Below are 15,989 nucleotides of genomic sequence, written 5' to 3' on the forward strand. Positions count from 1 at the left end.
TACAATGTTGTTCATGCTATGGAAGCCGGCCAGCGCTCTGCCACTGGAGCTGACTACCTAACTGTAATCGTAGATTTTACCACCATCTCAAGAGTTTTAGAATGCCTTTATGAATCTATATCTTTATAAAATGTTAGTTTAAGCTATAGCTTTGAATTTTTATTTTAACTGTACATATTTATATGTATAGTGTGACAACTCAAAACATGTATACACTGTTAAATGAAGAAGACAGACTAGTTCACATCTCCATCTCCTGAAACACTGTTTTCCAAAGTTATACTGATATGCGGTAATTGTACAGTTTCATGGGGGTACATCTTGATGTGTGTACCACACATGGCCACATGATATGATATGTTTCAGATGAAGCCAGAAACTGGGACTGAATTAAATCAGACACAGTGGTATTATCTTTTAAAAAGGAAGAATTTATTTTGCTTATGTGGGTGTCTTTTGTATCCTTGTGCAACATATGCCTGTCTGGGCCCAGGAGAGAACACTGGATCCCCCAGAACTGGTTGCAGGTGGTGGTTAGTTGCCATGGTTGCTGGAAACCCAGCGTGGATCTTCTGGGGATTGGGAATCATCTCTCCAGTCTCAGTCACGACATCTTCAGGGTAGTTTGTCACAATAGAAATAAAACCAGGACTTTTTTTTTTAAAACCAGTAGTAACAATTTCTCTTTTGCAGGAAAGTGCACACTTTAATTGGCCATTGTGCCGAGATCAGCAGCGCCCTGTTCAATTGGGATTGCTCTCTAATACTAACAGGCTCCATGGACAAGACGTGCATGGTGAGCTCAGAGGCAGCCTTGCTTTGTAAGGTGTCTCTACCCTCTCTGTAGTGTCAGGTATTCATCATAATAACTATTTCAACATTGATTCACAAATAATAATTGCTAAGTTTTATTTTAAGTTTCCAGTTTCCATAGCTTGAAGGAAGCATGAGATGATAAAATGATTTTGATTGCTTCAAAAGCAGTAAAGGTCTTGTTAAAAAATTCACATTAATTTTACCCAGTTTCCTATTGTTTATTCAGTATGCACATTTCATATTAACGTGGCCTCAAGGAGCCTCAAATAAGTTTCTTCCTGTCACTGAGCCTCTTAACTTTAAAAATAATTACTGAGAGGCTGAAACCATTTGCCACTTAAAAAAATAGAATAGAGTTTATTTAGGAAAGGGGAGTTGAAAGGGTAGTAGAGACAAAGAAAGGGAGAGGAGAGGAGGAGAGGAGAGGGGAGGGAAGGAGAGGAAGAGGGAGAGGGAGGGGGAGGGGAAGGGGAGGGGGAGAGGGAGAGGGAGGGGGAGGGGGATGGGGAAGGGAGGGAAGGGGGAGAGGGAGAGGGAGGGACAGGGAGACAGGGAGACAGAGAGGGAGAAGGAGAGGGAGACAGAGAGAGAAGGCTGGCCATGGGCATATGGAGAGAGAGGGAGAAGGAGAGGGAGAGAGGAGAGGGGACCAGAGAACAGAGCAAGGGCAGGAAGGTAAGACAGCCTGCCACTTGTTTTTATAAAAAAGCTTCAATCTCCCGCTGTGCTTTTCATTTACTAGCATTATAGGTTGGGATCAAGCCCCTCCTCATCTTTGTTACAGAAAAGATCCCTTCATGATGGTCCCTAAAGCAATACCACCTGGGATGTTTGTTTATTCCTTCCCTTAATATTGTAGAAAAGGCTAAATGTCTGCTTTGATTTTCCTGTGACCAGTTGGTTGGCTGTGGTCTTAGGTCATAGATCAAAGTGGAATGAACTTATCGGAGAGAATTAAATGTGTCCTTCTCAGCAGTTGTTTGGCAAGACTCAGTCATATTGAAGATCACTGTGTGTCTCTCCCTCTCTGGGGAGGAATTCAGTTGCTTAGCTGATAATTTCCATTTCTCCCAATTTCAGTTGTGGGATGCTACAAGTGGGAAGTGTCTAGCGACCTTAACAGGCCATGACGATGAAATCCTAGACAGCTGCTTTGATTACCCTGGGAAACTTATTGCAACAGCTTCTGCCGACGGTAAGTCATCATTTGACACATTTAAGCTATGGAGGCATTTATGTCTCCTTGGAGACATGCTTCACTCTATACCATGCTCCATCTCCCTGAGAGCCTGCTGTGGCTGAAATATGTGCCTTAACTCCATGTGTGTCACCACAGTGTGTCCACGCCCCATTGGTTTCTTATGTGTGTGATTGTGTGAGCTCAGCAACACTTTCCCACTGAATTATATCCCCTGAGTTTTATTTTGACATACAATCTCTGTAGCTCATACAGATTGGATTTGAATTTACGCTGTATCCCTGACAGCCTGACCTTGTGATCTTTCTGCCTCACTCCCTGCATGGTGAACATTGCTGAATGAGTCAAAAATCCTGGATCCATGTTATGCTCTTGAGAGTCACATGTAGTGTTTTGCATGTCTTTGTCACCTCTTTGATAGAGCCACACATGTATATACAGATCTCGACGTCTTCCATACATATGGTACCATGTTCACAATCATATCTTTGATGATCATGTACAATACTTCATTCTGTTGGTCTTAGGTCATAGATCCACTTGGTCACCATTGATTTTACAATAATAAACTGTATTAACTCCTAATAAATAATATACTGTTTCCCCACATCTGCCAAATTCTTGTAAAAAACATATTCTATAGCATGCTTTCATTACCTTTTTCATATAACATTACACGATGACCACACATGTTTTTGAAACCCCAAGTCCTCATTCTGATTTTGTACCATTGACCTGGTGGTCATAATATAATGCTACTTGTTAACTACAAATGATGCTATATTATTGAGGGCTCTTCAATTTGCAAATTCAAAAAAACCCTAGGATAGCAAAATCTATTCTCAGCAAGAAGAAAACTTCTGCAGGAATCACTATCCCTGACCTCAAGCTATATTACAAAGCAATTTTGATAAGAACTGCATGGTATTGGTACAGAGATAGGCAGGTAGATCAATGGAACAGAATTGAAGATCTAGAAATGAACCCTCACACCTATGGTCACTTGATCTTTGACAAAGGAACTAAAAACATTCAATGGATAAAGGACAGCCTCTTCAACAAATGGTGTTGGTTCAACTGGCAGCCAGCATGCAGAAGAGTACGAATCTACCCTTTCTTATCTCCTGTACAAAGCAAGTGGATGAAAGATCTCCACATAAAACCAGGTACACTGAAACTATTAGAAGAGAAAGTGGGAAAAAGCTTAGAACACATAGGCACAGGGGAAATTTTCCTGAACAGAACACCAATAGCCAGTGCTCTAAGATCAAGAATTGATAAATGGGACTTAATGACATTTCAAAGTTTCTGTAAGGCTAAGAACACTGTCAAGAAAACAAAACAGAAGCCAACTGCTGGGAAAGGATCATTACCAATCTCACATCTGATAGAGTTCTAACATCCAATACATACAAAGAACTCAAGAAGTTAGAAACCAGATAATCAAACAATTCTCTTAAAAATGGGGTACAGAGCTAAACAAAGAATTCTCAACTGAGGAATACCAAATGGCTAAGAAGCACCAAGAGAAATGCTCAACATCCCTAGTCATCAGGGAAATGCAAATCAAAACAACCTTGAGATTCCACCTCACACCAGTCAGAATGGCTAATATCAAAACTTAGATGAGAGCAAATGCTGGCAAGGATGCAGAGAAAGAGGAACACTTCTCCACTGTTGGTGGGATTGTAAGCAGGTAAAATCACTCTGGCAGTTCCTCAGAAAATTGGACATAGTACTACCTGAAGACCCAGCTATTCCACTTCTGGCCATATAGCCCAAAGATGCTCCAACATATAATAAGAACACATGCTCCACCATGTTCATAGCAGCCTTATTTATAATAGACAGAAGCTGGAAAGAACCCTGATATCCTTCAACAGAGGAATGAATTTAAAAAGTGTGGTACGTGTGTATATTTACACAATGGAGTACTACTTAGCTATTAGAAATAATGACTTTACCAAATTCCTAGGCAAAAGGATCAAACTAGAGAATATCATCCTGAGTGAGGTAACCCAGTCACAAAAGAACACACATGATATGCAGTCACTGATAATTGAATACTAGCCCCAGTAAGTTCTGAATACCCAAGAAACAATTAACAGATCTTATGAAGCTCAAAAGGAAGGCAAACCAAAATATGGAAGCCTCAGTCCTTCTTAGAAAAAGAAAAAGAAAAAAAAAACCATGAGATTCATCACATATTATGTAACAAATTTTGTGAGCTATAGTATTTTATAAAATAAAATTTAAAAAAGTAAAAGACTCACCTGGAGATCCATCCCATATGCAGCCACTAAACCCAAGCACTATTGCTTATGCCATGTAGGGCATGGTATCACACTACTTTAAACCTAGCAAAGAAACCCTTATCTAGCAAAGTTCCTCCTGAGTTCTTTATACTGTAACTATTAAGTAATAAAAACATCTTTACCCCACAAGTCTTGGGGAACTTACTATATGAAGCAACATGTAATATATAAGAATATGTTTTATAATATATAATTTTTTTAAGTTTTTGCTTTTACATTTTATTTCAGTAGCTTCTGTATGTGGAATAAGTGCTAGTGTGAGCCCATTGCTTCCATACCCATATCAAAATGACATTTTATTTCTCCAGTTGGACTGGAGTGGGCAGTGGGGTGGAAGCCACATGTGAGCCTCCTCTGCACTCTCTATTTGTGATCCATGTCTATTTTTTTGGCTAAGGCCTCACAGTCTTATATACTATGGTACAAAGGAAATATTGGTACCAGGAAAGAAAAGTTATCCAAATGCTGTCCTTTGAAATGATTTCAGTTTTTGTCAGTCCTTTACCTGCTTCTCTGTCCTCCTTTGTTCGTCATCACATTTCTTCCTTAGTTTATAATAAAAAGTCTTATGTCTCAGAAGACCTGTCTTCACTAAACACTACCATGTCTTCACTAAACACTACCATACTGTGTAAGTTTAGAAATTTGTATCAATAAAATGAATATCATAAAATCAATCATTGAAATATCATTTCTTATAACACAGTTCTGTAACTTTGGACAAAAGTTGTTATGAGCAGGAGCTAGAGAAAGGGCTCAGAGGCAGGCAGATCGCTGTGAGTTCCAGGCCTTACATAGTGACTTTCAGAACAGCCAGGACAACATAGTGAGACCCTATCTCAAAAAGCCAGCCAGCCAACTAACCAACCAAACAAACAAATTGGCATTTATTGGGTCAGTGCAATCTTTTTGATGCTTGGAATACTAAGATGAATCATGCCTTATGCTTCTGCACTGTGTTTTTGACTTTCTTTTTATAGTCAGGCCTCATACTATTCTGTGTTATACCCTTGATCAGCCCACAGAAATCTTCACTGTATGTGCCTAATGTCCAGAAAGACCACAGATGGTGGCATGCACTGTCTCTGTTATCTTTTTGATGGCTGTATGTGGTACTGGATTGTGTTTCTATATCCCAAATTACTATGCCTGCTGATTCTTTGTATCTGTATGATCTCTCTATGTCCCAGGTATTATGATACCTTATGTCATATACAATGTATTTAAAACAACTTGAGATACTGTCTTATCATCTCCTTGGAAAACACATTTGGTGAAATGTCATATGTCACATACATTTGATGTCCACTTAAAATACAAGAGTATTACAATTTATCTTTTATGTCAGTGTATTAAAATGTATCATATCTTTGCCATCTTTTGACTAATGAGTAACATATTTAAGCCTGTATGTATCATGTGTGGTATCTTGCTATGTATGCATAATATATACTATATATACTATTATATATGCTATGTATAATATATGATCATGTATAATATATATACTCTGATTTTCCATCCTTCTTGGATAAATGTAATGTGATACTATGCATGTTTTATCTATTTATCCAGGTATTATGATTTCTTCTTCCTGTATCATAGCTCTAATATTATATAAATTTCATATTCTCAGTGATCCCACATCATGACACACTGTTTCTTCTTCTCTCCTCAACCTCTTCTTGGCATTGCACAATATGTAGACAATCTAACTTACTATACCAGTTTCTGTAGTTTGAGCTATGGAAGTAGTGGGGTGAAGCATCCCATGGCTCTCTACCAAGTTTATGCCAAGGCTCAGTATGCTGACACCATGTATGTCTCTGTCATCTCATGAAGATGACATCTGAGCACTATATCTAACTTCTGTTTCTACAATAAGTCCTGACATTTCTTTCAAGCATATCTGGCACCATGGATATGAGTGACTCTTTGCTTCATGTGTTTTGTCATACAATAATACAATGTACAACCACACGTGGATATGTTATTTCAACAACAGCTTCTAGTACCATATATTATGTTACAAGTTGGCTGTTTCTTTCTTCCCAGGAATCATGTGGAACACTATACTAACTGTGCCATGCCCTCAAAGACCTCCATGAGGCTGTTTGATATCTTACCTGATACCTCACTGTTGTAGTTTATCTTGTTGTGGATAATTCAACATAGTTCCCATGAAGTTATGTTATGGGAAGCAAGACAGGACATAATACTTATATATTATATAAGAGGTCAGATTGCACGGAATATTGGAAGTTATGCAGCAGCTGGGGACAGGTCTGGTGAATCAGCAAGCTCGGCCAGAGGGCAGAGTGAAGAGTTTATTAAAGTTTAATTCCAGTTTTTATTTCCTTGTTACCTGCTGTTTATTCTAGTATTGATTCTGTTCTTTCATTGTTCTACAAAACATTATTTTAGAATAGTCTTTTCTTCTTTTGGAGTATACTATAAACCTCTTCTGATTCCTAAGAACTATTGAGATGATATTTACTTATTTATCTATTTATCTCCAATTAATTACTTTTTGCACAGCAAACATGGAATTGCTACAGTAGCCTGTGTCAGGATACAGAGTTAGGAAGTTATGGAGGTGGGATGTGGACTTAGCAGTCTGACTTCTGAGTTCATTCTCATCCTGTCTTGTTAATAGCTATGATGTCATGGAGAGTCTAGGCATCACATACTTAGTTACAAGTCCCAGCCTTCCTTTTTAAATCGCCCCACATTTCTGGGGCAACTGGTGTTACCGGGTTGTGAAGCATCCTAACTGCATGCTTTATGTTTGTAATCATATACCTACTGTAAGATGACATTTAAAATCATTTTATTGACTTTCTTTTCTTTTCTTATTTTATGTATTAGCCCTTCTTACACTTGGGACCTCAAGATCTCTACCAACAATGTAAAAGAGAAAGCAAGTCATGTCCAGCCTTTTCTTCATTTAGAGGGTTTAGTATGGCTCTTGACATAGTAAGGAAAATCAGTCTTGAGCTCATTTGTCAGAGGATAGATTTTTAGGTAATGTGAAGTCCTGCATTTTAGATCTATTAATGTACATTCCCATCTCCCTCAAAAAGGAACAGCAAGAGTTTACAATGCAGCCACAAGAAAGTGCATAACCAAACTGGAAGGCCATGAAGGAGAAATCTCAAAGGTGAGTTGCCATTTCATTTGAAGTAGTGTGCTTACTGTAAACAAAACAAAAACAATGATAGTAGAGTGTAGGTTGATGTCAAGGCCCTACTTGATTGGACAGTAGAGAGTGGGCAGGGACTAAAGTCGTGTTAAGGCAGAAGAAAAGGAGAAAGTGGGAGATTCAGGAGGAGGAAACATGGAGGCAGACATGGATGTTTCTCTCGGTGTATCTCGATATGGATAAGGTCGTTATGAATATTTTATAAGGGATGGAATTGTTCAGGATCATCTGGCTTATCTAGGTGAGCAAATTATATTGTAGCAATTGGATCAGAGTATTCTGGTGTGTTCTTTGATGTGGCGACTTAATTGAGTTCATAGAGGGTTAGTGGTGGGACACACAAGGCTCACCACAGAGTTGGGATGTGAATGAGCAAGGCTTGGAAACAACGTGCCAAGGGAAAGTGAGTGAAAGCAACACACTGGGGCTGACATGGACCACCCAGGACAGAAGCAGCTGGGGTAGGCGGAGTGGATTGCGCCTGGGTCAAAAGAAGCTGGGGTCTGTGAGTGCTTAGAGACTGTGTGAAGCCACTAAAATAAAGACACCAGACAGTGCCATGTGCCCCACAGGCATTGGTACTAGCACGGAATAAAAGGTTATCTCCCTTTTTATTCTTACCGAAATGGTAGAGGTTACAAATTAACCCTCTGAGCTAACATATCATAATGTACATTCAAAACATCCAATCTATTAATATGGTTCAGGCAGTGGAGTAACATCTTGGACAGTAAATGGATTGAGGTGGAGAGAGCATATATAAAGCCAAGTGAAGTGGACAGAAAGACATGCTGCTGAGCCCTTGTTGAGTTGAAAAAAGTATTCAATGCAAATGGCACATCATTGGATTATTTTTTCTGTCATGTCTGTATTTTATTATCATCTTAAGATAAATTTCCACCTAAAGTGTCATGCCAGGAAGTGTTTGTGGACCCCCAAAGACCACTAAGGAGCTGATTTTGATGCAATCACATTAGGGTTTCTTTATTTACAAGCTAGAGCTTGGGCTACACCATTGTCACTGACAAAGCAGAACAGGAGGGTGTAGTCCCAAGTCTAATTTTAAGCAGGTATTTATAGTGGCAAGCAAAGGGTATCTAGCCTGATACACATCTGACTGAGGGGCCATTATGACCTTTCACACAATTGGCTGGTGCTGGGAGCCAAACCATAAAGTTAACTTTTGTTTTTCTCTTGATTGGTGGTTGTTAGGAAGTAAAGTATCAGAGGTGGGCTTGTGTCCTGGAGGTACAGATTTGTTGGGGAGTAATCGGGAATCTGGTGCTAGACACGGGTCTCTGTGAATAACCTGGAAACTTATGTTAGATACAGGTCTTGGTGGGTAATCCGGAAAGTTGTGTTAGATACAAGTCTTGTTATGGGGTAACCTGAAAACTGGTGCTACATGTTAGTTAACTCAAGTTCAACCCTAGGTCAGGTTCTCTAAGATGGTGTCTCAACCCAAAAGAGCTGGTCTCTCAAAAGGACCAAACGGGTGGAACTTAAAAATATCATCCTGAGTGAGGCACCCAAGTCACGAAAGAATAAACATGGTATGCCCTTACTGATAAGTAGATATTAGCCCAAAATCTCAGAATACCCAAGATACAATTCACAGATCATATGAAGCTCAAGAAGAAAGAACAAAATGTGGATGCTTTAGTCCTTCTTAGAAGGGGGAACAAAATACTCATGGAAATACAGGGACAAAGAGTGGAGCAGAGATTGAACGAAAGGCTATCCAGAGACTGCTCAACCTGGGAATCCATGCCATATGCAGCCACCAAACCCAGACACTATTGTGAATGTCACGAAGTGTTTGCTGACAGGAGCCTGATATGGATGTCTCCTGAGAGGCTTTGCCAGAGCTTTACTGCATGCATCCTCATCAGACTGAGCACGGGACCTCAATGGAGGTGTTAGAGAAAGGACTGAAGGAGCTGAAGGTGTTTGCAACCTCATGGGGAGAACAACACTATCAACCAATCGGACCCTTCAGAGCTCCCAGGGACTAAACCACCAACCAAAGACCACACATGGAGGGACCCATGGCTCTAGTCGTATATGTAGCAGAGGATGGCATTGTCTGGCATCAATAGAAAGAGAAACCCTTGGTCCTGTGTAGGCTCATTTCTCCAGTGTAGAGGAATGTCAAGGTGGGAAGGTGGATGGGGTGGGACGGTGGAGGAACATCCTTATAGAGGCAGGGGCAGGGGGATGGGAGAGGGGAGAACCAGAAAAGGTAATAACATTTGAGATGTAGGAAAAAAATTACTATTAAATGTCTACCATTAAATAAATTCCTGGATGCTCACAATCTTTTCTGTATCTATTACCAAGAGTGGGCTTCCTTTTGGACAGCAGAGCTGTGAATGAATCAGGCTCGACTTCACCTACGCATAGTTGACTTACTAGGAATCCAAGAATTTCAGTTAATTTTTCTTTCACAATATCAACAAGCTCTTTTATTTTATAAAGAGTGGAGCTACACCTAGTGCTGGTGACATAACACCTAGTGTCTTTACATCTGAGAGGTATTAGCTGGGCCTGATGACATATGCTTATAATTCTAGCTTTTTGGAAGCAGAGACAGAAGGATCAGGAGTTCGAAACCACTGTGGGCTAAAAATGTTGCCGTTTCTCAAGCAATCAAAAAGTAAAACAAACCTCTTACCTTTCCTCCCCAGAGCAGATATATTGGATCTGAGATACCAAAATCTCTTTAATTATATCATCCTGCTCCAAAACTCAACACCTAATCCTTTATTGTTAAGCATGTCTTGTCTGATTCAGCAAAAAATTAACTGATTGCCTAAAAAAAAAAAAAAGCTTAAAAAGCACAAAACCATATTCTTTTCAAGCATCAGCAAATATTTAATTAGCTGAAAATACCCAACTCAGCAATTTCAGGAGTTTGCAAATTCCTTTTTTGTAGCTCTAGTAAACACTCAAGTTTGTATCATGCCAAAAGGCATGTGGTGCCTCAAGGGATTTGTGAGTTAGATATAATGGTGAGACTAATGTTTTGAAATATTTAACACAGTATAAAAGTACTTATTTTGAAACTCCATGACTGTATCTTAGGGTTTTATCAAACAGTTTTTAGAATCTTCGTAGAACAGAGCTGCTCAGTGAGAGACTGAGGTTTGTATATGTCCCCAGAACATGACAGTGTACACTGAGACTGGGGACTCTTACCTCCCAGATCATCCAAAATTCTTGGTTTTATATGTGAGATCTTATCTGCCCCTTCTTTATAAAATAATAACTTGGTTGCTTCTGAACTCTGAAGGTTATAGCCAGATTCTGACTTTGCCCATGGGTCTTCCCTTCTTTTGTCCTCAGTGGCTGGTGGCCATTGCCCTGTGGTAGGTGCTGGTATCCATGGCAATGGATGCTGATGACCATGAACTGAGAGATTAGATGGTGGCAGGAGGGTGTGGAAAAATGGGGTACACAAGGGGAGCCTGGGCCGTGTTCCCGAGTGTCCAGCTAAGGAGCTACCATTATGATCGACATTTTCCCCCTTGAGTGCATGTTTATTTTTGTAATCATGTGACTGTAAAGAAAAATTTGAATAGATTACTCATTACATTTCTTTCTGGCAATATTTATAAGGAGTACAAAGCTAAAACATTTAGTATTTCATTTATCAACTCATGGGACACTTAAAATGTCATGTTATATGTGCAATATTAGATTTATTGTGACATCTTTGTGCATGGGTATAATGTATTGTGATCATATCTGCCCCCACTCCCCTCTCATGTCCTGCTTCCTCTTTTGTAGTTTCTCTTTCTATTTTGAATTAGTACTATTATAGTTTTGTGTGAGGCCCAGTGAGTTTCAATAGGATGGCTTAGAGGAGTGTGGTATCATTAATCACTTTTTGAGAGCTTTCATTGTGCTAGGCATTTTGTAGACACAGCTTTGTCCTCCACATACTTTCATTTTCAGTGGAAGTGGCTCCAAATATTGTCCTGTGATAAACATAGAGAGGCTCTAACTGGGACTTACCAGATGAATACAAGGGCCAACAGCAGGTCCCTCTGCCACTTGGTTACTGAAAAAGAGTGCCTGGCCACTGGAGATAACCAAATATGTTATCTGAAAGGGATGCATTTTAAGTGTTAAAGGACAAAAATCCTCTTGCAGCCTTGCCCTGGGCATCTGTTCTTTCTGTGGCACAGATGGAGGACAGAGTGACAGAATATTGTGTTGCAGAAGTGACATTGGACATTACAGATCTAGCCTGCTTTGTCTTCATCTACAGCCTGGTCTGTCCCTGTTGTGGGTGAGGAGGGAACCATTGAGTCTTTGGAAAGAAACTGTTGAGGAACACTCAAAGTATACAAGTGCTTTGGTCTTTTATGTTTAGAGGTGTGTGTGTGTGTGTGTGTGTGTGTGTGTGTGTGTGTGTGTGTGTGTTCGTGAGAGAGAGAGAGAGAGAGAGAGAGAGAGAGAGAGAGAGAGAGAGAGAGAGAGAGAGAAAGAGAGAGAGTAAAACATTAGCATCTAAGTTTCAATTTTGAGATACTATTGAGATACTAGTCCCTATATCTTCCCCCCCAGAAAGAAACTATTGTAAAATAAACTGCAGCTCAGACTGAAGATGTGTGCTCATCCCTCCTTTCCATGATGGAAGTCTATTGTTAATCCAGACTCAACTCTTTTGCTACTTTGCAGATCTCTTTCAATCCCCAAGGAAACCGGCTCCTGACAGGCAGCTCTGACAAGACAGCCAGAATCTGGGATGTTCAGACCGGCCAGTGCCTCCAGGTCCTAGAGGGGCACACGGATGAAATATTTTCATGTGCTTTCAACTATAAAGGGAATATAGTCATTACAGGTATGGGGAAATACACACCAAACACCTACTTGGTTTGCCTTTAAAGTTGGCTACTAGATTTTTAGAAAAATGCTAAAAAAGGAGTTCTTGGCTTGGTTTTTCATGGTGTTTAGCTCACATTGGAGATCCATTTTACTACCACTATTAAATTTATTATTTTTTGTTTGGCATTATTTAAGAAATGTGATTTGAGACAGGGTAACATGTATCCCCTCATGACCTTACCTTGCTATACAGTGCAGACTGCCTCAGACTTGTAGCAATCTTTTTGCCGTAGCTTCCACAGTGGAGGTACTAGCCACCATACTAGATCTAATTTAGTTGCACCAGGATTCACAAGAGTGTGTTTTGCCACTGATGGAAGCTTTTTTGAATTTTAATTCTGTTGTTCTAAGTAAGGTAGCCATTTAGAAACAAACCTAGCAAGTTGCTTTACTTTCCCACCTGTCCATGGGTCTAGTGGTTACTACCCAGATGATGGTAGTGGATGCCAATATCCCAAACAAGTCAAGCCCATCATTTTCCAGGGATAGTTTTATAGCCCTGAAGAGATGTATTGTTAAACTTAACCTTTTTCTTGGATCTTTTCTGTTAAAGTGCTAACAGGTAGGGAAAAGAATACGGATTGAATGTTTTCCCAATTCTCAGCCATTGCATGACTTCCTGGTGTCACTTAGAAAGCCTCACATTTCACACTTGGCTGAGTGGTGGTGACCCAGGAGAAAGTCCACCTATTAGAAGAATAAGATAAGGGGAAAATGATCATGAAACTTGTTTCCTCAGGCAGTAAGGACAATTCCTGCAGGATATGGCGGTGACCAAAGGGCTCTGCTACGGAGCAGGGCTGTTGAAAACAGTGATCAAGAACTTGAACCTCCAGAGAACAAGTGAGCCTATTTCCTCTGCCGCCTCTTTTCATGCAACTTACTCATGGAACAGCCTGCCCTTCACTTTACAGACATGACCACGAAAGCCAATGAGCCTTCACCATTTCCTGACACTATCTAAAGGTCATGACAGGAACAGGCCTCATATGTGATAAATGTCACTAACTGTTTCCATTGTGTTCTGTGTTTCGGTAACGCCAGGATACTGACCGATGAAGTCAGAGTGCCTTAACAGCACTTCTTCTAGCTTCTAGAACCTTCTAGATTGTACCTGATGTTACAGTTTCTCTCTAATAAAATTTTTAGACAAAAATCTCTTATGACTATGTGTTTCATTATGTTTGGAAGGTAAGAGAACAAAGAACAAAACAGTTCTCACCAGCAAAAATATTCTGCACTGAAAATGGAGTAGGATTCACATAGGTAGCTTTCTTTTAAGGATGTGTTAAACAGCAGATAATCAGGTTGGTAAATGAAAAAAAATTCTGGAGTATAAGAGAAAATAACCAAATAGCGGCTAAAGTATTAAAAATACATTGAGGTTCTGTGAAGATGGCTCAGCAGTTAAGAGTAGTTGGAAGACCAGGTTTATTTCCCAGCACCAATATCAGGCATCTCACAAAGGACTGTGACTCTAGTCCCAGGAAACCTGATTCCTTCTTCTGTCTTCTGTGGTCATTTGCACTCATGTGGCATACATGCATAAACACAAGCAGATGCATACACACATTCATAATACATATACACACACGTACATCTTTAAAGATCCATTGTCTATTTTTCATACTGACATGATTTAAATCAATTAAAAAGTGTTCACAAGCACAGCATCACTCCAGTATACCCTAAATTTATATTATTTGTCATTTACCTATACGTTTTTACCCTTTGGCCAACAACTCTACACTTCAGCCACTCTCTAGCCCCTGGCTACCATCTGTCTACTCTGTTTCTACTGGCTTTGGCTTCTGTTAGGTTCAGCATATATGCGAGATCATGCACTCTCTGTATTTCACTGCCTGGATCATTTCGTTAACCCACTGTCTTCCATAGCTTCTATTTTCTCAGATTCCAGACCCTTTCTCTTTCTTATGGCTAAATTAGGCTATTCTCTGTCTATTTACATGTACTTTCTTTACATTTGTTTATTTCAATTTGTTTGGGTTTTATGTGCATGTCATAGTGTACATGTGTAAGTCATAGGACAACTTGAGAGAGTCAGTTCTTCTGCCCTGTGGGTCCCAGGTTGATGAATGAAGTCAGGTTTTCAGGATTGGCAGCAGGTGCCTTCGCCTTTACCCACTGGGACATCCCCCCAGCTCTGCCTCCCTTTCTGAGTATGGCTTCCTTTGCTGTGCTTTCGAGGGCACAGTCTCATTCTCCTTTGCTTTTGCTTCAGTTCTTCTGGGATCATTTCCAAATATTCATCATCAAGACCAGTGCCACAGTACATTTTGCTGATGGCTCTTTAAATTTTACAGCTTAGTTAGCTCTCCACCAGTGTGACCTAATATCTAAGATAATAAAAATTAACATATGAAAAGGTTTGATTTTTGACCATGCTTTTCAGAAGTTTTAGTACAGGACTGGTTGGTCCTGCTAATCCTGGGCTTGTAATAAAGGAGATGTTCTTAATATTGGTGCAGCAAAGTTACTTACCTCATGACCAGGGCAAGGAAGTGAGAGTGGGGTAGGGAGAAGAAAGGGAAAGGAGAAGAAGCGACAGCGGGAAGGGAGAGGGGAGAGGAAGGGCGGGGGAGCAAGGGACACTGACTGAGGGGAATCTCACAATGCTTTTGAGGCCATTCCCCCACAGATCTGTAACCTCCCTTTTCACCCCATTTCTTAAGGTTTCTACCACCTTCCTATAATACCAGTCTGTAAATAAAGCCTTTATCACATGGAGCTTCAGAATGTATTCTAGATCCAAATCACAGCAATAAAAATACAGTTTCATTTATTGCATGAAGATACTGTTTCTCCAACACTTTAATAAAAAGATATTTTTTTTTTCTCCACTGTGGCAGCTGCTTTTAGGACTCCAATGAAGTAGACACATACTGTGATTCTATCTTGGCTTTAGATCTTGTGTTGTAGTTATGTGTTTTTTTTTGTGTGTGTATTTCTGAACATCTTTTATTCAATCACTCATCCATTTTACCTTTTCCTTTTATTGGATATATTTTGTTTACATTTCAAATGTTAACTTTAACTGTCAATTTGACACATCTGGGAAGGGAGTTGAGGAATTGCCTCTGTTGGATTGGGCACGTCTGTGGGGCATCTGAATTGCTACTTTGTGTAGAAGGATCCAGTCCACTATGAGCCATGTTATCATTGGGCATCTTGTCTTCAGTTCTATTAGGAAGGAAGCAAAGCAAGTTGGAGGGAGCAAGTGTTCCTCTACTGATTTCTGCTCCAAGTTTCTGCCTTGAGTTCCTTCCCTGACAATCCTTCAACAACAGACTTTGATGGAGAAATATAAGCCAAATAGACCTTTATCTCCCTGCCATTGGTTGGGTCATTGTTTTATTACAGCAGCAGAAACAGCAAACGAGGGTTGTCATGTGACCATATTATTTGCTACGCCATTCAATAGAGTCAACCAATATGTAGTTAGTAGATGTACAATGTCTTATAAACCTGCAGAGAAATTTTAATGTAGTAACATGGTTTCTCTGGCAAAGAATCATATCCAAAGATATGATCAGGCTAGAGTACA

General features: G+C 39.9%; 1 protein-coding gene across 4 annotated transcripts in view; it reads left to right on the plus strand.

Annotated features, from left to right (window-relative positions):
- DAW1 (dynein assembly factor with WD repeats 1) overlaps positions 1–13,198 on the plus strand; it is a gene marked incomplete at both ends in the record, with an annotated part of 37,724 nt that extends 24,526 nt beyond the window's left edge. For all 4 annotated transcript variants that reach the window (XM_080932966.1, XM_080932963.1, XM_080932964.1 and 1 more), the window contains 5 exons: positions 694–796; positions 1,897–2,011; positions 7,413–7,489; positions 12,218–12,380; positions 13,164–13,198. In XM_080932966.1, coding sequence (XP_080789092.1) covers positions 694–796; positions 1,897–2,011; positions 7,413–7,489; positions 12,218–12,380; positions 13,164–13,198 — 493 coding nt within the window. The remainder of the gene's footprint in view (positions 1–693; positions 797–1,896; positions 2,012–7,412; positions 7,490–12,217; positions 12,381–13,163) is intronic.
- Positions 13,199–15,989: the final 2,791 nt, after the last annotated feature.

Source organism: Micromys minutus (assembly GCF_963924665.1).
Source record: "Micromys minutus genome assembly, chromosome: 19".
Taxonomy (NCBI): Eukaryota; Metazoa; Chordata; class Mammalia; order Rodentia; family Muridae; genus Micromys; species Micromys minutus.